Source organism: Pimephales promelas, chromosome 20 (genome assembly GCF_988280905.1).
Source record: "Pimephales promelas chromosome 20, fPimPro1.hap1.1, whole genome shotgun sequence".
Lineage (NCBI taxonomy): Eukaryota > Metazoa > Chordata > Actinopteri > Cypriniformes > Leuciscidae > Pimephales > Pimephales promelas.
In genome coordinates this window covers 9,830,758-9,853,647 of record NC_142788.1, presented here as the reverse complement: position 1 = coordinate 9,853,647, position 22,890 = coordinate 9,830,758, and the positions used below count along the sequence as shown (strand labels likewise).

Genomic DNA, 22,890 nt, shown 5'->3' with positions numbered 1-22,890 from the left:
ATGTGTAGTCTTACCAAAACTTTTCAAGACTCTGTTTGACGTGTTATTCTGATAATCTGGCTATTTACTGTTTACAAAAACTCATGACTTGCAGTGGTGAAATTGAACTTATGAAATAAAAATAAATACCAGTTTATATTATTAATAAGTTATAATAACATGTTTTTGCATTGCTTTAACTCATCAGAATAAGATTAAAGGGTTGAGTTGATTTCCACTAAAACAGGAAGCTGAAGCGGGACATATTGAATGGCTCCTCCCCGTTTTCAAATAGCCAATCGCGTTTAGTTTAACTCACAGACTGCAAGTCGTACTTGACAGCACTATGAAAGCGAATTAGAGCGCTGGTGATACGTTGGATTCAATAGTAGAGGTGTGAATAAATTCAAGCCATTTCATTCTTAAAGGAGAACTCCGGCGAACAATGAACCTTTGGTCTAATAAAACATCGGTACATAGTCAACCGTTCTCTGAGATTTGTTTTCATGATAATCGAATGTAAAGAGTTTTATCTCTAAAAACTGTTTAACGTATAATGCTAATAATGGGGGCATTGACTTAGTAAAAAGAAATCGCTAGTTTACACCACTAACAAGGCTCAAAATAGCCCCACACTAACGCAGTAACATAATGAGGCTCCATACATACAAAACGAAGCATTGAGAACTTTGTAAGTGTACAGACCGTTTAATAAGAAGATACTTTATGAAGACAGTTCACTTCATGTATACAGACAGGAGCCATCTTAAAAAATAGTCTCGATAAGTCAAACCACGAACGTCGTGCTGAGTGATCTGAACTGTATGAAGTTCAACGAACTTCTGAACTGTATGAGCGGCGTTCGGGGATCGACTTATCGAGACTATTTTTTAAGATGGCTCCTGTCTGTATACGCGAAGTGAACTGTCTTCATAAAGTATCTTCTTATTAAACGGTCTGTACACTTACAAAGTTCTCAATGCTTCGTTTTGCTATGCTTTTACCGCATGACACCCATTCAAACACCGGCGATAAATCGCAGCAAGTGCAGCGGCCAATGGTGCGGACGCCATCGAGTGACCAGCAATAGTAATCTTTAAATCAGCTGTTTCATTTAAAAGGACTGTGTCGGAATGTGGTTTCAACTACAGCCGCCTGATGTCAGAATGCCACCCTGGTTTGTTGTCAGAGGGCTAGTTGTATACCATTACCCTGAGATGTTGCGTCAATTTGTTTGCCGATAGATCCAGGAAGGGATGTAATAACTTGAGTACGATGCAGGAGAGAGCTATTTTTTTTTTTCGCTTAATTTTACTGAGTATTGTTTTGTAAACAAGACTGGATTTGCAGACCGATTAAGTCTGTGCAGTGGGTCGAACATGTATGGGCGAATCATTCCAGTTGCCATTTTACAATTGGACGTTTTCAAAACAATTTCCCCCAATTGCACTGACGGGTGAGTTGAAACTCATTATAATGCAAAACTGTTATCCACTCACAGCAGTGGGCGTTTACTTACTAGTCTTAAGTGCGAGACGCCCATAAAAACCGAGCGTTTTTCAGCTAGGCTCAAAACTGGGGTACAAAATAGCCTATTACTTATTCATTTTGATGTTTTTGAATGTAAAAACCAAGCAAACGTCATAAGTTGACCTCAGACAACAATATAATAAAATTTAAAAAGCCAGTTCATGACCCCTTTAAGCGGAAGTGAGAGACTATATGTTATGTCCAATGGTTATCTCCTAAATGTGAATTTTGTCATTGTTTTGGAACACACCAGCTTACTCATAACCTTAAGGCTAACATAGGTACTAAAAGCTAAAAAAAAAAAAAAAAAAAAAAAAAACGTCAGTTTAATGTAATAAGGCAGCAACTTTTTTTTACACTGTTGTAAATGAACTTACAAAAAAAAGTGCATTTAACATAAGTGTGAAGAAGAGCTTGCAATTTTTGCATGCTATGTCAATAAAATGCCTGAAAAATTAATCAGATGTGTTTCTTTGTGTAGTCTAATTTAATGCAAATGTTTAAATTGCTATTGAATAGGCCGAGCTGATGAGATAAGGAACCTGTGCAGGAAGCGTTAAAAGTGGACACTGTCATCTGAAGACAGTGGACTCCAACCCTTATTTGCATAGTGGATATCGCTGTCTCTTCCCTATGTTAGCATTGGGTGGGGTGTTCAGGCCACTAGTGCTTGATGTAGTTATTTAACGTTTAACTGTTGAAGTTCATTGTGACGTTCCTTAAGGGGAATGTTGTTGTTTTTTCTCTGCTTGCATGAGCGAATATAGAGGCAATTGTAAGTGAAACAATATAGCGGAGACATGTCATCAGATTTGTCATTCCAGTGAAGTTGCCTATTATTTCCTTTATGACCAAACCCTTTTTATTCTGGATAGTCAACTATTGCTTTCATATTGCCCTGGTCAAAGTACAGCAGATCTACTTGTCTCTCGTAGGTGTGGCACAGGGAATAAAGCAAACCCCTCGAGTATCAATGCTTTCTGAACCGCGGAGTAAATTCTGCTGTGAATAACTGAATGTCTTAAACTTCACTTGACTTCACTTTAAATGCTGTATTCTTCAGTGCATTGAATCTTGTAAGATGTTAAATGTAGGCTAACATCCTTTTGAAAACATTTCACCACATCTACACTGCTATGCTACCTGATGTAATGCAACAAAACTATATTGCTTCAATGAGTCAACACAGCATTACATAAATAAAGTGTTCCCATTAGGCCTATAAGCAATCATGAAGGCTAGACTTTGTGAGTGATGCCATTGATGTTCATAATTACAGGAATATTATGGTGTTGTTGAGTCACCAACTTTCAAAGACAGACTCATTGTAATTCCACAATATAATGTCGGCATGATAACAGAGTGAAAGGGCTTCTGAACAAGCACAAATGTAGGGCGGGGCTTGATTTTGTTACTGGAGTATTGATTGGATGGTTGTGATTTGCTATTGGTCGATCTCATGTGAATGACAGCTTGCCCCGCCCTCAGAATATGAGGGTACATTATTATTAATTATAATGTGAATGTTTATTATATTATTTTATTAGGAATAATTATTAATAAAAATAATAATTATTATTAATATTAAAGGAATGGCACATTTTGATTTTGCTGTGGCTTTACGTTTACTTTATGTGCTGTTATATGGGATGTGTAGCCTAAAAATGTTATTTATTTAGTAAAAAAAATATTATTATGTCTTTTTTTTAATATTCTAAAATATTTCAGGTAAATATGAATAATAGAATATATATCTATTTTTCTGATATATTTTTGTTCATTTATTTGAGCTTTTTGACATTTCACTAAAACAATATTTTGAGGTTTATTTCTTCAGTACATAGTTTTGGCTATTTTTTATTTTATTTTTTTTTTTTGGACAATATTGTTGACCATGCAGCGTTTTGTTAATGATAAAGGGAGCGTTCTTGCGTCGTGATCGTCGTCTTGTATGTTCCTGCGACGTCCACACACACGCATAGAACCGCTCACTGACTTAAATATGATACCCGAGCTGATAAAAATAAGGAAGTGGTTCTATAAAAGTGTAGCCTATTAACCGTATAACAGGGAACATGTATGATGTGAAGGCTCGGCGGGAGGTGATGAAGGTGGTCATGTGACGCGGCTCTCGTGAAGGTGCGGGGTAAAGGTGACACACACACAGACAGAAGAGCTCAGGACTTCACACACCTCTCTCCTACCGACACACAAAAATAATGTCCATTAGCAGGAAAAACTGGTCTGCTTTGTCAACGTAAGTAGATTTAAATATATATTAAGCGTTAATTTTGTTTGGTCCGGTTAGTTTTGCTGTTTCTGACAAGTTGCAGAAGCAGGTGTTCTATAGATGTTTAACCTACAACTATCAGAACTATCACACAATGAGATTATTTACTGTTTTTTTTTTGTTTGTTAGTTGTTTTTTTTTACTTTTAAGAAGAAAAAAAAAACCACCCTTAATATTGAAGAAAAAAAACACCAAACGTAAGCATTGATTGTAACTTAACACAACGAGTTTCCTTTACCAGAAAGGCTATTACTGTAGCACCCACGGCAACACTTTCAAAGCAAGCAATACACATTTACGGTCATCTTGATATGTAGCAAGTCGTGCATGTTGCATGACAACTTTATGACTAAAATAAAAACTGAAAGTAATTAGTCTCGACTGGACATGCACTTGAATTTGTGATGATGCAGGTTGTGATTATTTTGACAGCTAGTGTAATGCATTCACATGCTTTCAGACTCAAGGCATAGAGTATCCTTGAACCAAAACAGAGCTTGAAAAACCTGTTATTACACAATGAAACACTGTTTTCAGGCTGAAATATAATAGTCCACCTCTGGGATATATCATCGTGACCTTTGATCGTAATGCATCTTCTCATACTTTCAAAAAGACTGACGGGATAGATTTCAGTCGTCAGTTGCTCAGAATGTCATTTGGATTTTGTTCCCTTTGCCTGAATAGAGTTTTAAATATATATATTTTTTAATTATCTATCTATCTATCTATCTATCTATCTATCTATCTATCTATCTATCTATCTATCTATCTATCTATCTATCTATCTATCTATCTATCTATCTATCTATCTCGTCTGTTGTCTGTCTGTCTGTCTGTCTGTCTGTCTGTCTATCTATCTAATCATGTATGTTTATATATGTAGGTAAAGTCAGAATGCTTAGTGCTGCAATATTATAATTCCATGTTTAATATTAATGCATGTTAAATGTATGCTGTGTTTGATCTTCAGGCTGGCTCGACAGTGGACTGTGGAGGATGATGAAGAAGTGGAGAGAGAGAAGAGGAGGAAGACCAGGGAGTCTACAACAGACACGGATGAAAGTCCCACTGAAGAGACCAAACCACAAACCAGTAGGTGCGAGAACAATAAAAGGACAAAAATTACACCGAAAACACAAATTTAGGGAACTTTACAGTGCATTAATGCGTTCTACTGTATGTCCACTTCAACTTGATTAAGAACTGTAATCAGCTTTAAACTGATAAGACTCTGATATACAGTATATTAAACTAAATGCAAATTTTATGTTAAATATTTGCATGAAGCAATTGACCTTACAAATACAGGGATGAGAAACTTTAGATAAAGGTTTATGGTATCATAAATGTGAACATGAATATGATCAACATGTAATGTTGTAATTTGGTCTCATAATGCCATACATGAACACGGTCCATGCTTATGTAGAAAAACAGTTTGCCCAAAATAAGATCTCATCTACCAGAATGTCTACCAGAGTGATGAATATTGATGGAGATGAGACCGCCTATGCCCTATGCGGAGTCCAAGTCAAGAACGAGTCTTTGAAGGGTCGAGTCCGAGTCGAGACTGAGTCTTTAAAGGGTTGAGTCCGAGTCGAGACTGAGTCTTTGAAGGGTCGAGTCCGAGTCGAGACTGAGTCTTTGAAGGGTCGAGTCCGAGTCGAGACTGAGTCTTTGAAGGGTCGAGTCCGAGTCGAGACGGAGTCTTTGAAGGGTCGAGTCCGAGTCAAGACCGAGTCTTTGAAGGGTCAAGTCAGAGTCAAGACCGAGTCCGTTGGTTTTCAAATACTGTCGAGTCCGAGTCAAGACCGAGTCCGTTGGTTTTCAAATACAGTCGAGTCCGAGTCGAGACTAAGTCTTTGAAGGGTCGAGTCAGAGTCGAGACTGAGTCTTTGAAGGGTCGAGTCAGAGTCGAGACTGAGTCTTTGAAGGGTCGAGTCCGAGTCGAGACTGAGTCTTTGAAGGGTCGAGTCCGAGTCGAGACTGAGTCTTTGAAGGGTCGAGTCCGAGTCGAGACTGAGTCTTTGAGGGGTCGAGTCAGAGTCGAGACTGAGTCTTTGAAGGGTCGAGTCGAGACTGAGTCTTTGAAGGGTCGAGTCAGAGTCGAGACTGAGTCTTTGAAGGGTCGAGTCGAGACTGAGTCTTTGAAGGGTCGAGTCCGAGTCAAGACCGAGTCCGTTGGTTTTCAAATACAGTCGAGTCCGAGTCAAGACCGAGTCCATTGGTTTTCAAATACAGTCGAGTTCGAGTCGAGACTGAGTCTTTGAAGGGTTGAGTCCGAGTTGAGACTGAGTCTTTGAAGGGTCGAGTCCGTGTCAAGACCGAGTCTTTGAAGGGTCGAGTCCGAGTCGGGACTGAGTCTTTGAAGGGTCAAGTCAGAGTCAAGACCGAGTCCGTTGGTTTTCAAATACAGTCGAGTCCGAATCAAGACTGAGTCTTTGAAGGGTCGAGTCTGAGTCCGTTGGTTTTCAAATACAGTCGAGTCCGAATCAAGACAGTCTTTGAGGAAGCAAGTCTGAGTCGAGATTTTGTCTCGACATATCAGTTTTGATATTCATGATTTAATATCACCCCAGTTAATAATCAACAGTTAGGGCTACAGACTAAGTAAGATTGGGAATTGTTTAGAGCAGTCGTCTTAATGTCTTAAAGGGATAGTTCACTTTGAAATTATTTTTTGGTATGTTTTAGCTTACCTCAAGGGCATCCAAGATGTAGGTGTCTTTGTTCAGTAGTTTCAATTTTGATATTTTTAGGTCAAACCGCTCTTTTCTGTCAAGGCCGAGTCTTTGAAGGAACAAGTCAGAGACGAGTCCGAGAAAGCAGAAATCGGTCTCGAGACCGGTGATGAATATCAAAGTACAAAGACAAATTCTGTTCCTCATAGAGTGGAACAAGAAGGCTTGTATGGGGAAAAAAATCATTTAAATTTAATAATGCTGTGTCTAAAAAAGTCTGTATCCCCTTGTGAAAAATAGCGCACTTAATAGCATTGATTGTCTTAATCCCTTAATACCTAAACTCTAAAGTATCTTAAAGTACGAATGCATAGAAATAATTGTGAAAAAGCCAATATAAACACACACTTGCCTAATGTTTCCAGTGTTAGCGGGCCTGCTGATGATGGCGACTCCGGTGGCGGTGTGGCCCAGCTGCAGATGGACTTTGTGGAGATGTTGCGTGTCCGTGATGAACGGCGGAGGATGAGGCACATTGAAACGCTGAGGAAGAATAAGGAGGAGGAGGGCAGCCTGGACGCGGAGCCCCATGTGGAGCTGCTGGGGGAAACGGAGGACGAGAAGTTCCACAAGAACATCCAGCATCTCGTGGAGACCTTCATGTCACCAGAACCTCCCACCAACTCCAGAGACGCAGAGACACAGGAGAAGGTAGGGAAACTAGAGAAGTCATTCTCAACCTTTTTGATTCTAAGGTCCCCCAATGGTCCACAACAATACTCAAAAGCCAGACACTGAATTCCTGATGTTTTAAGAGCTGGATGTTCTTCAAGGTTCCCAGTCTTTTAAAACAATGAATTTACATGACATTTCCACTTGAACATGATTTACTGGTTATTGATTTTAAAAATATATTAATCAAAAACAGGCAGGCTGCTATTTCTGCTCCCAAAGAAGTTCAACAAATCGTAATGTTTCAACCACAAGTGGTCTTCGTCAGGCATCAACAAACTTTACATCAATGTGAAATATGGAACTTCTTTGTTAATTGAAAATTTTAACATAGAATTCACTTCCTTATTAATTGTTATGGCATTTCCAGGTCTAGGATTTACACTTTTAAAATTAGGCTACCTTATAAATAAAGGTTTGCCATGATTGTGAGAACCCAGTTGCCAGCCAACATCAGCATTTTTGATCAAAACCTTCATGGCCCCCAGAATATTTTGTTGTTTGAATATCTAAACATCAATATACCCAGACAGCAACATAGTGTCGGCCCAGATCCGCACGTGGATTCCACACGTCCCGGATATGGGCCGACACTAATGTTGCTGTCTGGGTATCAAAAGAAAGAACAGCGCATCTGCTTTAAAAATACTATAGCTTCATGCATTCTTTTTATTCAACACTTGAAGCTGAGAAAATAACATTTAGTCAAACATTCCTTCACGCTAGCTTACGTGTGTTTGCAATGCTTCCGTTTTTGCTTCTTCTTCACTTGTTTTTGATCCAGAGATTCTGTACTTTTTCAGAAAATGTGCAATAGCACCCTCTGGCATTTAACAGTGAAAACATGAGGAAGAGTAAATGATGACAGAATTTTACTGTAACAGAATATATCCTTTTACACCAGACTCTACTCTACTCAGTGGCCAGTGCCATGGAGCATTTTAAACCCATCACTATTACTATTGGGCTTGGTATGGTTTGGTGTTTGTTGGTCGAACAAATACTTTGTCATTAGCAGCCAGCAATTATGAATAACTTCTAAAAAAAAATGGCATAGCATTTTGGCATAGCATGTTCTTTGCAAAGGCTTGCAACCTGAACTGGGATCTTGTTTTATTATGCAATTCTCACTGCAGGGGAATATTAATGTTGCAAATGACATTGTAGCATTACCCATTAGGTTCTATATATAGTAGGCCAGTGGCAATGAAATAGTCAGGTTGTATCGAGCTGATGGAAGTCAACGAGACACCAGCGTCTCATTATGTTTGTCATTCGCAGAAAGGTCAAATGAACTTGTTTAGCAATAGATTCATAATACAATCCCCGTCTCTCCGGCGCTAACCACTCGGAGTCTGTAAGTTGTCACTTCCACACAGTGTACTTCTGACAGGTTTCATCATGTGACTAGAGGTCAGAGGTCATCTGCTTGCTTTGAAGTCGTCTCCTGTTATACCACCTGTGGAGTGTGTACTTAATCATCTACAGGATTAACAGAAAGAGCTGCGGGAGGCCCAGTTTCCCTTACACACACCTTCAGGACCAAAACATGAGAGAACATGAAGTCATTTGACCCACTTCTGAAGTGTGCTGTGAGAGATTTCAAAACAACCATGAAGTCTCAGCCAACAACATGTTTTAATATGCACAGTAAAGCTCAAGGACTACTGAGGTTTCAGTAGCACTTTATTTTACAGTCCTGTTCCGCATTTACACACTATATACTTATCATACTACAACAACTCGTTAAAGAGCCCCTATCATGGATTTTTGAAAATAAATGTTCATATGGTGTGGAATATAGCTCTAAGGGAATGAAAACATCCTGCAAAGATTTATATCTGAAAGTGCACCGTATATAAAGTTTTTGTCTTTCAAAAGTGAGAGTCGACTCTGAGTCTATGAAATGAATTGTTTTTGAAACGAGTCATTAGCTGGTTCGTAGTGACGTAGAGAGGTCATTGGCCGCGCCCAGTTACTGCACGCCCAGACGGACGTGTAAACTTGAAGTCTACACAATTCAAATACTTCATCATAGCATCATGTCGAGAAGACGCTGTGTTCTACAATGCAAAGATAGTTCAGCCACTTTGTTTTCATTTACCAGGGACGAGCATGTGAAGAATCGGTGGTTAGAGTTCATATTTGCAACGATACCACAACAGTATAGCCCGATTGTGTTCTCATCATTTTATTGATGAATAACGTTAGTTCAAAAACATAAATGAATTCAAATGTGGATTCGCAAGCGGTTGTTCCTGAAGGAGGGCTCAGTAACTTACTTACCCCAGTGTAGATGGATCAGCTTCCTCCTTCGAATCACAACCTGTAAGTATTATTAAAGGGTTAGTTCACCCAAAAATGAAAATTAAGTCATTAATTACTCACCCCCATGCTATACCAACCCCGTAAGACCTTCGTTCATCTTCGGAACACAAATGAAGATATTTTTGATTGAATCTGAGAGCTAGATCAGTCCTATATAGACTGCCTAAGGGACTGGCTCTTGACGGCCCATAAAGTCATTAAAGAAAAGGTTTAAATATTCCATGTGCCTACAGCGGCTCAATTATAAGTTTATCAAGCGACGAGACTACTTTTTGTGCGAAAAAAACATAAATAACGACTTTATTCCACTATTCCATTACTTCCTTATGGGCGCATGCGCGAGAACTGAGACGAGGACGTTCTGATTCGTCTACTTCTTGTTACCGGCTGCTCACCGCTTAGGAGTTTTACCGCCCCCTACCGTATAAGATGATGTGCTGATATAGCTGGAAGCGCAAAACTTTCTGTTTACAAGCAGAGGAAGATGCGCGCTGTACATACGCTTTTCAATTTGCATATTTTCCGCACTATAAGGTGCACTTAAAAGCCTTTAATCTTCTCAAAAAACGACAGTGTTCCTTATAATCCGGAGCGCCTTATATATGGATCATCATTTTATACGGTAGGTGGCGGTAAAACTCCTAAGCGGTGAGCAGCCGTTAACAAGAAGTAGACGAATCAGAACGTCCTCGTCTCAGTTCTCGCGCATGCGCCCATAAGGAAGTAATGGAATAGTGGAATAAAGCCGTTATTTATGTTTTTTTCGCACAAAAAGTAGTCTCGTCGCTTGATAAACTTATAATTGAGCCGCTGTAGGCACATGGAATATTTAAACCTTTTTCTTTAATGACTTTATGGGCTGTCAAGAGCCAGTCCCTTAGGCAGTCTATGTAGGACTGATCCAGCTCTCAGATTCAATCAAAAATATCTTTATGTGTGTTCCGAAGATGAACGAAGGTCTTACGGGGTTGGAACAGCATGGGGGTGAGTAATTAATGACTTAATTTTCATTTTTGGGTGAACTAACCCTTTAATAATTGTTGCTTTTATGGGTTTTGAACGGTTTTGTTGCGTCAGGGCGCGAGGCAGTATGTGTGTGCGCGTGTATCTGTGTGTGTAAGTTGCGCTCAGCGCAGCTTCTAGGTCTCCAACGTAATTTTTTTTTTAAATATGTGAAATGTTTGGCGCTGTTATTGGAGTTGTCATAAAGAATAGAGCGTCTTTTAGTACTGCAGTGCTTTATCAATATGTTTATGCGTTATGCTAACAAACAATAAGTGACTGGGTCTGTCATCTGACCAATCACCGCCGATTAGCGTCACGCAAAGGAGTGGTTTGGAAAAACGAGTCGTTGTACGAATCATTTGGGAGTCGGTGAGCAAATCAGTTAAAAATAAATGCATATTATAAGACAAATAAAGTGTTTTTTATCCTTGCATGCATGTTAAACTGTTTTTGGGAACTCCTAAAACAAAAATAGGAACATTTCAAATGCTATGATAGGGGCTCTTTAATAGTTACTAAGTCTGAAACTACCCTAAACCTAACCATAACCCATGTAGTTACCTAATATTACCCAGTACTTTCTTGGTAAGTACATGTAAGTGATGTTTTAATTAAAAGTTGCTCCTTTTAATGAGTCTTTCACTTATGAATCCTAGCTTGAATTATCTTCTTAAGGTACGAAGCAATGTTAACCGCATCTACCCAAAACAGCCATTTCAACACTAGTTATAAAGATTTCAGAGATCTCACTAATGTGCAAATGTAAAACTAAGAGATATTCTCAGAAATTGGTTGTCAGGTCACTTCACATTTTAAATTTAAAGTTGGTGGTATATTCAAAAGCACATGTCACAGTACACAGATAGATTGAATGCTTTCAGCACCTTGTTGAATCAATGCCACGTAGAATTAAAGTAGTTCTGAAGGCGAAAGTGGGTCAAACACAGTATTAGTATGGTGGTCCTAACAATCCTTTAGGTGAGGGTATATTACAATACCAAAATAGTTATTTTAAATTGCAATGCTATTTCACCATGTTACTGTTTTACTCTATTTTTAGCCTTGATGATTTCATTAAAAAATCTTACAGACCCAAAACATTTGAACGGTAGTGTATTTATTCGAATATTTACTGTAAAACTGATTCATATATCAAACAATCTTGTGATGTTTGCTTTATCCAACTAACAAATTGTACAAACGAAAATTACATAATCTTTTTTTTTTCTTTCAATTTGTATGTGGAGTTTGACATAAACCTGCATTGACATCGACACAACCAAACGATAAGATCACATTGATCCAATAATACATTTGGCAACATTGCAAAGCTTCCTGTTATAACAGCCGAGTTATAAGATACGTGTATAAGATCACACATAACTTATGAACTCACATAATGAGACAAATGTGATGCGGCACAATAATTGCAAATAAGCTTTTGTGTGCCTAACACCACCACTCAATAACAAATTCTTCTTCATCTTGACACATTCCAAACACAGCAACACAATATTAACACAATTCTGCCATTGCATCATTTTTTGGTTACATAAATGACTTTTTTTGTTGTTGTTTTTTTGCAGCGAGAAAATGGAGACACGAACCAAGATTCAGCATCAAAAAACTCCCATGCTCCCCCAAAAGCATCCCGAAAGTTCGTAAGGTACTTACATTTGTGTTATGTTATACATATTTAAATTAGAGTGAGATGTTGGTTGGACTCACTGTCATGTAAACCCAGCTCTTTTATGATTAATGTTTGTAGTGGTGCTGATTGCCATAATGAAAGCCCTACTCTGTTGTTCTCTTTGATCAGCTCGCTCTCCATCTCCTTTGATAAGAGTCCCTCGTCACCCTCAGCAACCAGCAGACTGGTTTCTCCTCTGAGCCCTAAGTCTCCGCCCCCTCCGTCTGCAGGGGTGGGGTCACCACACAGCCCCGCCCACTCAGGGTCTGTGAGCCCCACATCAGACGGAGAAACAGCGGTGAGACAGACACAGACTCAAAAAAAAAAAGAGAGAGCACAGCTGGGTTTTTTTAGTATCGTCTCCCTGCAAAAAGTACTGTGATGATACCATGATACCAATGGCCTTTATATGGAACTTCAAAGAATAGCATAGTATTACCATAGTACATCTAAAGTAGAATGAAATGAATGACATTAGGGCTCCCCCTAGAGGAACGCTGACGCTATGACATTTACTGTAACGGTTGTAATGCACCTGTGGCCAACAGAAGCAGGAGATTTTCACAGATATGATAATTGATATGAGGAAACACTCATTCTTGTGGAAAACAAGTGCACTTTGTTGTAAAAATGTGCACATTTGCCTATAAATAAATACATTTATCTTTTTTAAAACTGCACTTGTAGATAATATAATATTAATGACATAAAAGGCCATTTAAATGCATTTAAAGAGAATTTTCTTTTTAATAATGTCAAGTTTCACTTTATAGTAAATTTTTAAATCATTTAAAAAAAAATATTTTCGTCATGCTTTAAAAATGTCATAATTTTGATGTGTTGGCTAATTAATTATTCATTTAGAATTTAATTATAGGGTTTTGAAATTAAATATATTTTAAATGTAGTAAATCACAACTTTATTACAAATGCGTAATTACAAATTTATTTAAATATAGCATTAGTGTATATTTTAGAAGAACAATAGAATACAATTGAAAAAGGTCTAAATTTGAACATAATATGTATTATTTTATTGTTATAACATGTTAATTAATTGTCTGTAAACGTCACATTCATAAGTATATTCTTTTTAACGTGTATTTCTAATAAGAACATAATAAGGGCACTGAGTTCATCCCGTTCTGTGAACAGACTTTTGCAGGGTTTACAACCACATTCAACTGAATTAACTTGCAGAATAATTTAGGCAATTTAATTTAATTTATTGATGGTATTTGTGTAAAACATTATGCATTCTCTTATTTTGTTTGCATGTATGCAACAGAGACATGAAAATGGGTCACCGAGCAATTTCGAACCAGCTGCGAAACCTGCGTTCACCCGACAGAGCTCCAGAACGGTGTCCTTCAGGGTAAAGCTCTCATTTTACTAAATACATCCCAGATAATTGAGCATGAGAGTAAATAGGTTTCACATGGTGTCAACATTTGCATTGCATATGGACTGGACAGCACGCCTGTCAAGTTTCCTTGTGTCAATAATAAACTTCAAGTGCTACGTCATGTACTTCATAAATACAGCGAGGACATTCATACACCTGCTTTTCATTATTTATGCCTGTGCTGTGAGGGAGGACTCATTTGTTAAATATTTGACTAACTGAACGCAGAGCAGATAAGACAGTTCTGCTTGTGCCTCACTGTCATAATCTGTTTCAGATGATGAAGAAGAAGGAGGAACAAAACATGCCGTTACAGAGAAGGTACTGATCAACACACACACACACTGATTTAACTTTAACTTATTTTTTTATATATATGTTTCCCTTGCACTTGTAGTCTATCTGAAAAAAAAAAACACTGTATTTGTATATAATATATTGTAATATATTAATTAAATATAAGGCCACTTGACTGTTAAGTCACTTAAGTATATTTTTAAAACGTGCACTTTGTAATAATGTCAAATTAAATGTTTTACTTTAAAGTGAATTTAAATAATTGTTTTTGTCGTGCTTTAAAGTGCACTTATATTTTGATGTGTTGACTTAAGCACACGTAAAGTACTTGATTATAATTTGCTATTTACTATTACATTTAAAGTGAATATATTTGAAGTGTACTAAACTGCAACTTCAGCATTACAATTGTGTTAAATGTTTTTTTCTATATATGACATACGTTTCTTTGTGAATGTTAGTTAATAAAAATCCAGCTGTTCATTGTTTGTAAATATGTTAGTTCACAGTGCATTGACTAATGTTAACAAATACAACCTTTGATTTTAATAACATATTAGTAAATGTTGAAATTAATATTAACTAAGATTAATAACTGCTGTAGGCACTTAACTAATCAACAATATTGTAAAGTGTATCCATACAATTAAGAATCCAAAAGCGTTACATTTAATTTGCGTTTAATTAATATATTATTTAAAGTATAGTATTTCCATATCAAGTTCTCTTTTTAAAAGTTTGCTAAAATGTACTTCTTTTTCACAAGGGTGTAGCTAATTTTTTTAAGCAACTAACTAGAATACAAATTTGTAATCTACAAATTGAGTGTGAAATGAATGTAATGTTTTCTGGCTCTTAATTGCAAAGGGAAATGTATTAACGTAGAGTGAGTTAAAAGTTTGGAAACTTAAAGGAGTAGTTCACTTTAAAAAAAAAAAAAAAAAAAAAAAAACTTTTTGCTGATAATTTACTCACTCCCATGTCATCCAAGATGTCCATGTCTTTCTTTCTTCAGTCGAAAAGAAATTAAGGTTTTTGTTGAAAACATTCCAGGATTTTTCTCCATATAATGGACTTCAATGGGAACCAAACGGTTCAAGGTCCAAATGAGAGTTTCAGTGCAGCTTCAAAAGGCTTTAAACGACAACGGACGATGAATAAGGATCTTACCTAGCGAAACGATCGCTCATTTAAAAAAATAAATAAAAAAATTACGTTTTATAAGCACAAATGCTCGCCTTGCTCTGTTCTGTGATGAGCGTTCGTGACTCTCCTGTTCGAACCCGCTCATCAAAATGAACAAATCTTTTTTTGAGTCATGACCCGAAGGGTCCTAGATAAGACCCTTATTCATCGTCTGGTGTCGTTTAAAGCCCTTTTGAAGCTGCACTGAAACTCTCATTTGGACCTTGAACCGTTTGGTTCCCATTGAAGTCCATTATATTGAGAAAATCCTGGAATGTTTTCATCAAAATCCTTAATTTATCTTCAACTGAAGAAAGAAAGACATGGACATCTTGGATGAGATGGGGGAGAGTAAATTATCAGCAAAAGTTATTTTTTTTTAAAGTGAACTACTCCTTTAAGTCTTTTATGGTGTTTGAGTAACACATGCATGTTCCTATTACATTGTTTATACGCAATTTAATTTAACGGTATGAAGATTGTGTTATATTATATAACATAAATGTACAGATGTTAGCACAAACTGTCACCTTACGCAGTGACGGTATGTTTTGGATGAAATACATGTAGTTATGTCACGTTCCACTTCACATGTACAGACTGTGATTAAATGTGATTGAATTCATGCATTAAAAACAATGACTAAATGCAATTATCTAAACTTTAGAGGGCTTAGATAGTTGTGCCCACTAAAACGGTAACAATACATCTTAATTCTGCTTTTTATGCACTAGTAATTCAGAAAATATTACTTTCTGAATATAGTAGCTTTTTAAAATAAATTCTATATGTCAACATCAGTTCATGTAAGTGTTTTAGTAAGTATTTGAAGCTTCTACAGTCATGAGTGACACAAATCTGTACTGACTTCCCTTCTTTTCTTTTCCCCTTCAATCTGATCCACAGTGCCAGTGTGCGGATAGCAGCAAAGACCATCGAGTCCAATAAGGTAAAGCTATCAAAGACACATTTACTGTAAAGCTACAGTATAGTCACCCCTTCAGTCCAGTCTCAATCTTATACTGATGAGCACAAAAGCTTATTGTGGATGTTTCTGGCCCACAGAGCTCCAACCAAGAGGAGGAACAGCAGACCCCATTTCAGAGGAAGTGAGTGCGTCTCTATTCCTGCATTTAGTCTCTTTTGTAGCTGCAGTAAAGTAAGGCTGTGATGAATTACATGCCGTCTGTGCTGTTTCAAAAGCTCCCGACAAAGATTATCATCTCGCACCATTCAGGAGAAAATGGAACGACTGGCTCAAGCCTCACAGGTCAGAATCTCAATCTGAAATGACAAAAAAGTTGCCACTTTTCCACACTTTGTGCAAATCTAGATATTTCTGACAAATTAAATAAAACACATCAAATGTCTTAAACAGTGTTGTGCAAGTTACTTCCAAACTGTAATGCATTAGGTATTACTTGTTACTGTTATTTAAAAGTAATTCATTACCTTACAATATTACTGTCTCAGAATTGTAATGCGTTACATTACTCATGTATTACTTTTGAGTTACTTTCACCAAAATAACTAAGTAGAACTTAACTTTGGGGCTGTAACGATATGCAATATGAAACCGAAATCGCGATTCACCACACGACTCAGATCCACGAACCTACAGAATCGCGACACACCTCTTCCAACTCCAGCGTTATTCTCCTTACCGTCCATATCCAATGCTGCCTTATCCTTAAATTAGGCTATTAGTATTATTTGAAGTTAACATTATAAAATACGTAGACCTACACCACAAAACTAGATGAGGATAAATTATTTAAAATTGGGGAGCATTATGGACATGACATTTGCAGTCAAAACTTGAAATAAAAATTCTCAGAAAATTCATGTATTGAAACGTATATAGGCTACTTCCTTAAAGGACTCCAGACATTAGACAAATATCAGTCTATGTTTTATTTTTATTATTAGCGAAAAGACACACATTCATGCGTGACAAAAAAATAGGAGGCAAAATATATTTTTTGTAATTCTGTTAATTACACTGCGCAAATCGGATGAGGAAGGGTTGGCTCTCCAGTCTCCATAGAACTTAAAATATTCATTTTATTTTAGTTTTCGTGTTCGCATTTATGAGGAAAAAACAATGTTACAGATCCGACCGTTCTGAACTGGCACTAAAAGACTGCTTTAAAAATCACATAGTCTGTTGCCTTTAAGAAGTAAAAGCAGACAATACACTGTAATACAACTGTAATACAAGCCTCACTGAACATGTAACGAGTAAAATATTACTGAAAATTGATTAGTAATGCCTTACACTACTGCGTTACTTACAGCAAAAAGTAATATGTTACTGTAATGTATTACTTTTGTATTGCGTTACTCCCAACACTGGTCTTAAAATAGTTTATTTGATAGATTTAGTCTATTTCATGTGAATATTGATTTCGCAAAATTATTTTAACTGTATCTATGCATGTCTCAAATGTTGCTAATATGGTTGCAATTAATAAATAAATGGAGAAAAATATTTATAATGAAATGCAGTTGTTGAAAGAGTTTCAAGCCTTTTTTGTGAACAGCGTCAGAAGATATCGATGAATTAAGGAATGGATTTTGTTGCTCTTTCCAACTTTCAGAAATGGGAAATATCCAAATCACCAATAGTTCCCAAAACTGTTGGATTAGTGGATGAGGTGTCAAGGAAGAGGGAGCTGTTTGAGAAAGAACAGGAGGGATCAGAGAAAAGCCGTGTGCTCTCCAAACAGGTGATGACCGTTTGACTGTCTGTCAGGAACAAACACTAAGCTAAGCTCATCTTAACTGATCACTCAGTCATTTGTTCATTTCATTTACTTTGTTTCAGGAATTTCGCAGTTTTTCTTCAGGAATCTCTGATCGAATTAATCGCTGGGTTCAGAAGAATACATTCACTGTGTCATCGTCTCATAGTCCTTCGGTAAGTGCCGCATTATGTAGGAGAAATGAGCTTCAATTTTAAGCTGAAGAGCATCACTATTTTTGATATAGGCTACACCATTCAAAAGTTTGGGGTCAGTAAGATTAACTTTCTTATGCTCATCGAAACCTGCATTTCGTGAGCTTAGAATTATAAGGTTCTACAGTATCTCCACTTTTGGTCGAAATCTGATCCATTAGGTGTTTATTAATGCCTGTGTGGTCGAAATCTGATACAGGAAGAAGCCATCTTTAAAATATAGTCTCTACCAGTCGATCTACGAACGCTGATCCAAGTGCGCTGAACTGTGCAGAATCTTATATGGTCCATTGTTTCCGGAAGAAACACAAACACGAACCATTTTCTTCTCTTTAATATGTACATGTTGCCTATTGTTCGCGCTCACATTATCACTTTATTCACACCTCACCAGCGCACTTGGATCGGCGTTCGTAGATCGACTGGTAGAGACTATTTTTCAAAGATGGCTTCTTCCTGTATTCGCAAAGTTGACTGTGTGTATAAAATATCTTCTTATTAAACGGTATGGACACTGACAAAGTTCTCAATGCTTCGGTTTGAATGTATGGATCCTTATTGTGCTACCGTGTTACTGTGGGGCTATTTTGAGCCTTGTTAGTGGTAATAAAAAGCGATTTTTATTTGTCATTACTCTATGCCCTATAGACTAGCGTTATACTAGCATTATAGGCTAAACTGTTTTTATAGATAAAACTATTTACATTCGGCAATCATGAAAACAAATCTCAGATAACGGTTGACTAGGTAACAATGTGTAATTAGAGGTTCATTTTGCGCCGGAGTTGTCCTTTAAGTAAAGTAACAAAGTATTTGTACTTCGTTACATTCCACCACTGTCAAAAATACAGTAAAAACAATAATATTGTGAAATATTATTACAATTTAAAATAACCATTTTCTATTTGATTACGTTTTGAAATGTAGGCCTAATGTATTCCTGTGACAGTAAATCTGTATTTTCAGCATCATTACTCCAGTCTTCAGTGTCACATGATCCTTCAGAAATCCCTTTCTAATTATAATTATCTGATGTGTGGGAATATTTTCTTGGCACACTCAGTAGCAAGAACATCGTTTTCCCCGCCAGTTACTGTGTTTTTACTGTTATATACGGTAGGGGGCGCTATTACACGTCTCCTGAAAGAGTTCAGAATCTCCTGCTCAAAACACATGAGGAGATGCAGAAACAAACAAGAGCCGATGCAGATATAAAATAACATGATCATCAACATTAAACAACATCAAAATTAAAACCGCTGAGTGAAGCTTTCTTTTGATATATTGATTGAGCAGATATTCATTCAACAAAATATTCTGGAGGACATGACATTTTTGTGAAAATGGTCACAAACTCTGGCGGTGACTGGCAACTTTTTTCAAAAACGCTGGCAGGGAAAGTGTTAAAGACAACAGCCGACCTGAATATCGTTTCTGATCATGTCCATCATCTTTTGATGGCTACTTCCAGCAGGAAAACACACACGTCACAAAGCTCAAATCATCTCAAACTGGTTTCTTGAACATGATATGAGTTTACTAAACTCAAATGATCTCCACAGTCACCACCAGATCTCAATATAGTAGCGTCGGGATGTGCTGGAACAGGAGATTCACGTCATGGATGAGCAGCCGACAAATCGTGGACCAACATGGACCAAAATGCTTCCAGAAATATATATATATATATATATATATATATATATATATATACACGTACATACTTTTTTTTCCGAACCTTTTCTTGATTTCTGATTTCCCGTAGTGTTCCTCTTCTACTCTAGTCCACTGAACACTGTTCTTCTCCAGTTTTGGCTGGGTGGCAGTATTACACTTTCACTGAGCCAGATTCATAACTCATTTGACCTTGTTAGTCATCACACAAATATGTGTCATGCATCTTATGAATGTGGAGTGATTTGCACCTATGAAATTACAAGTTCGAGACATCATCTATGGCATCAACACAAGACCGCATGTCCTCAAACAACCTTTTTCATCATGCCTAACGATCTACTGTAAATAGGGCTGCAATTATACAGTATTTGCTTTAGTTTTCAATGCTGTCTTTGTTGCAGTCAACTCAATATTTCACAAAGAAAAGCGCTATAAACAAAAAGCAGCCTAACATTAAGAATTATTGCATATATTTACTGCACAGCGGCTTACTCAATAGTCATGAAAATAACTTTGCAATGCAAACAGTTAATGGTAATGGTTCAATTGTTCACTAAAACAAGTTTCATTTTTTATGTAAAAGATATTTGTATACTTCTTTTTATTTTGAGGCGACTCTATGCTGTTGATGGCTTGTTCTGCCACACTGATGTTTCAACTTTGGAAACTCGCCAAACTTGACTTGACTGAATGGGTTGTAAGCTTAAAAGATGAATTACTCGACTGGTTTCTCTCATAGCTCACCAATTGTCACTTTCACGTTAGCTTTGACTGATCACCTGCCTTCGTCACTCATCTGTTGTCATGAACACTAATCACATTCATCATTAACACCTGTATATATGTTCTGTTTCAGTTCAGTGTCCGGTATTGTCTATGTTAAAGGGATAGTTCACTTTGAAATTAATTTTGGGTATGTTTTATCTTTCCTCAAGTGCATCCAAGATGTTGGTGTCTTTTTTTCCACAGTATTTTCAATTTTGATATTTAGGTCAAACCGTTCTTGTCTGTCAGTCATATAATGGAGGTCTATGGTCACCACCTCAAAAAGCATGCACAGAGAAGTCCAAATTAAACATGATTTAATGACTCGTAAATGTAAGTACACATTGATGGCCTAAGACACGAAACGAGCGGTTTGTGTGAGAAAACGAACAGTATTTATATCGTTTTTACCTCTTGTAACCACAGCCACGTCCAAGTGATCTGAGGCGCGGGCGCTTCGGTCTGCCCAAGCGCCGGAAAGTGGCGGAAGTGAAAACTCGCCACTCCCGGAAGAGTTTGCAAGAGCATACGTAATTGTTTTCTTTTAAGACGGTTTAAACATCCCGCATAAGCGCAAATTAGTACCATTTTAATGTAGCGTTTTACCTACAATCTCTGTAAACAATGAGTGACGTACACGCGCGGGCCGATCAGATCACTTGGACGTGGCTGTGGTTACAAGAGGTAAAAACGCTATAAATAGTGTTCGTTTTCTCACACAAACCGCTCGTTTCGTGTCTAGGCCATCAATGTGTACTTACATTTACGAGTCATTAAATCATGTTTAATTTGGACTTCTCCGTGCATGCTCTTTGAGGTGGTGACCATTAGGGTTGGGTATCGAGAATCGAGTATCGATTGGAACCGGGACTAACTTTTCGTTTTTTCCCGGAATCGTTCAAAAGTTAAAATTTCAATTCCTAGTTTCTATATTCACAGTCCGCCGAGCGGAAGAAGAAACCGCTGAACAACACCAACGAAGAAGCGTCTACCGGAAGTGTTAGCATAACCGCGCGAGTCGAATATGAGTAGCTTACGTCGGCGGTCCAAAGTGTGGCTTCACTTTACTAAAAATTAACGAAATCTCGGCAAAATGCAAAATTTGTGACAAGTATTTGTGACAGAAGGAGTATTTCCTTCAGAAAGACCATTGGTTAGCAATGTTAGCTAAACTTTTTTGACCCTGCCTCTTAAAAGAATCGAAATTGAGAATCGTTAGGAACCGGAATCGAAACAAGGAATCGGAATCAGAATCGTTCAAATTCAAACGATACCCAACCCTAGTGACCATAGACCTCCATTATATGACTGACAGACACGAACGGTTTTGACCTAAAAATATCAAAATTGAAAATACTGCAGAAACAAAGATACCTACATCTTGGATGCCCTTGAGGTAAAATAAAACATGCCAAAAATGAATTTCAAGTGTATGTTGCTATCCGTTTGCCTTTCCTAATAATTTTTCTCACTTTTGTTCTTGCTCAGGATCTGAGACATGTGAACATCTCCATTAAGAAAAGTCTGTTTGAAAGAGAAGAACAGGACCACAAGTGACATTCTCATGGCTGAAGGAAAAGCGAGGTGACCGTCTGTCTCTAAACAAAGGATAATTGTGAACATTTCTATTTTTTCTGCATGTCAGGTTTCATGAGATTCATTTGATGATGTCTCCGCAGATTTCGAAGGAAGCGCGATCGACTCTCTCAGACAGTCAACACCAAGGATTGTCCATAAACTCATTTCCTTCTGCTCCTTTACGTTGGTTAATTCCTCAGCACTTTACTTCTGATTTACATTTATTTGGGTAAATGCAAGGCTTACATAACTGTTTTTTTGTACTGGTGGATTGTGCGACTAAGACTGTATTACAGTGTCTTTATAGACTGAAATTGAACATCACAAGCTCTTTTTCTCCCTTACTGCCTCTGTGTTGGTGCCAGACACTCCATTCCCTCTGACTTGATATATGCGCTGTCGATAAGTGAGTTATCAGGAGAAAGAGGCATAGTCTCTGACCCCTGACCTCAGCCATATCTCATAACAGTCCAAGGTACAACTGTAATATCATGAATGTCTGTTTCAATAAACTTTCTAATATGAGCTTGATGATTCATGTTTAATAAAGGCTATAAAATCTGATCTATGCTGTCGCTGTCGTTGTTTCAACTTGCCGGAGATTTAAGTCACAATAAGGAAATGTAATGTAATGACAGCATGGAAAAATGTGTCCTATCAAGCCCTTTGCTAACTGACTTTTAATTCATTCCAACTCAGCCAAGCCTACGTTTTCTTTTTACTTTGGGGACTGAACGAGCTGTCAAGTAATTATCTTTTCTGCCCGGAAGGGTTATCTTGTACATG

General features: G+C 37.4%; 1 protein-coding gene across 1 annotated transcript; it reads left to right on the top strand.

The window, feature by feature from the left end:
• Window positions 1–3,577: 3,577 nt before the first annotated feature.
• lad1 (ladinin) lies at window positions 3,578–22,665 on the top strand. The gene is made up of 14 exons (XM_039689937.2): window positions 3,578–3,766; window positions 4,773–4,898; window positions 6,909–7,194; window positions 12,135–12,214; window positions 12,368–12,536; window positions 13,527–13,613; window positions 13,921–13,964; window positions 16,032–16,074; window positions 16,191–16,234; window positions 16,329–16,395; window positions 17,726–17,854; window positions 17,953–18,045; window positions 22,015–22,110; window positions 22,206–22,665. The coding sequence occupies exons 1-13, from the start codon at window positions 3,729–3,731 to the stop codon at window positions 22,081–22,083; spliced, it is 1,275 nt and encodes a 424-aa protein (XP_039545871.2). The 5' UTR covers window positions 3,578–3,728; the 3' UTR covers window positions 22,084–22,110; window positions 22,206–22,665.
• The last annotated feature ends 225 nt before the right edge of the window (window positions 22,666–22,890 follow it).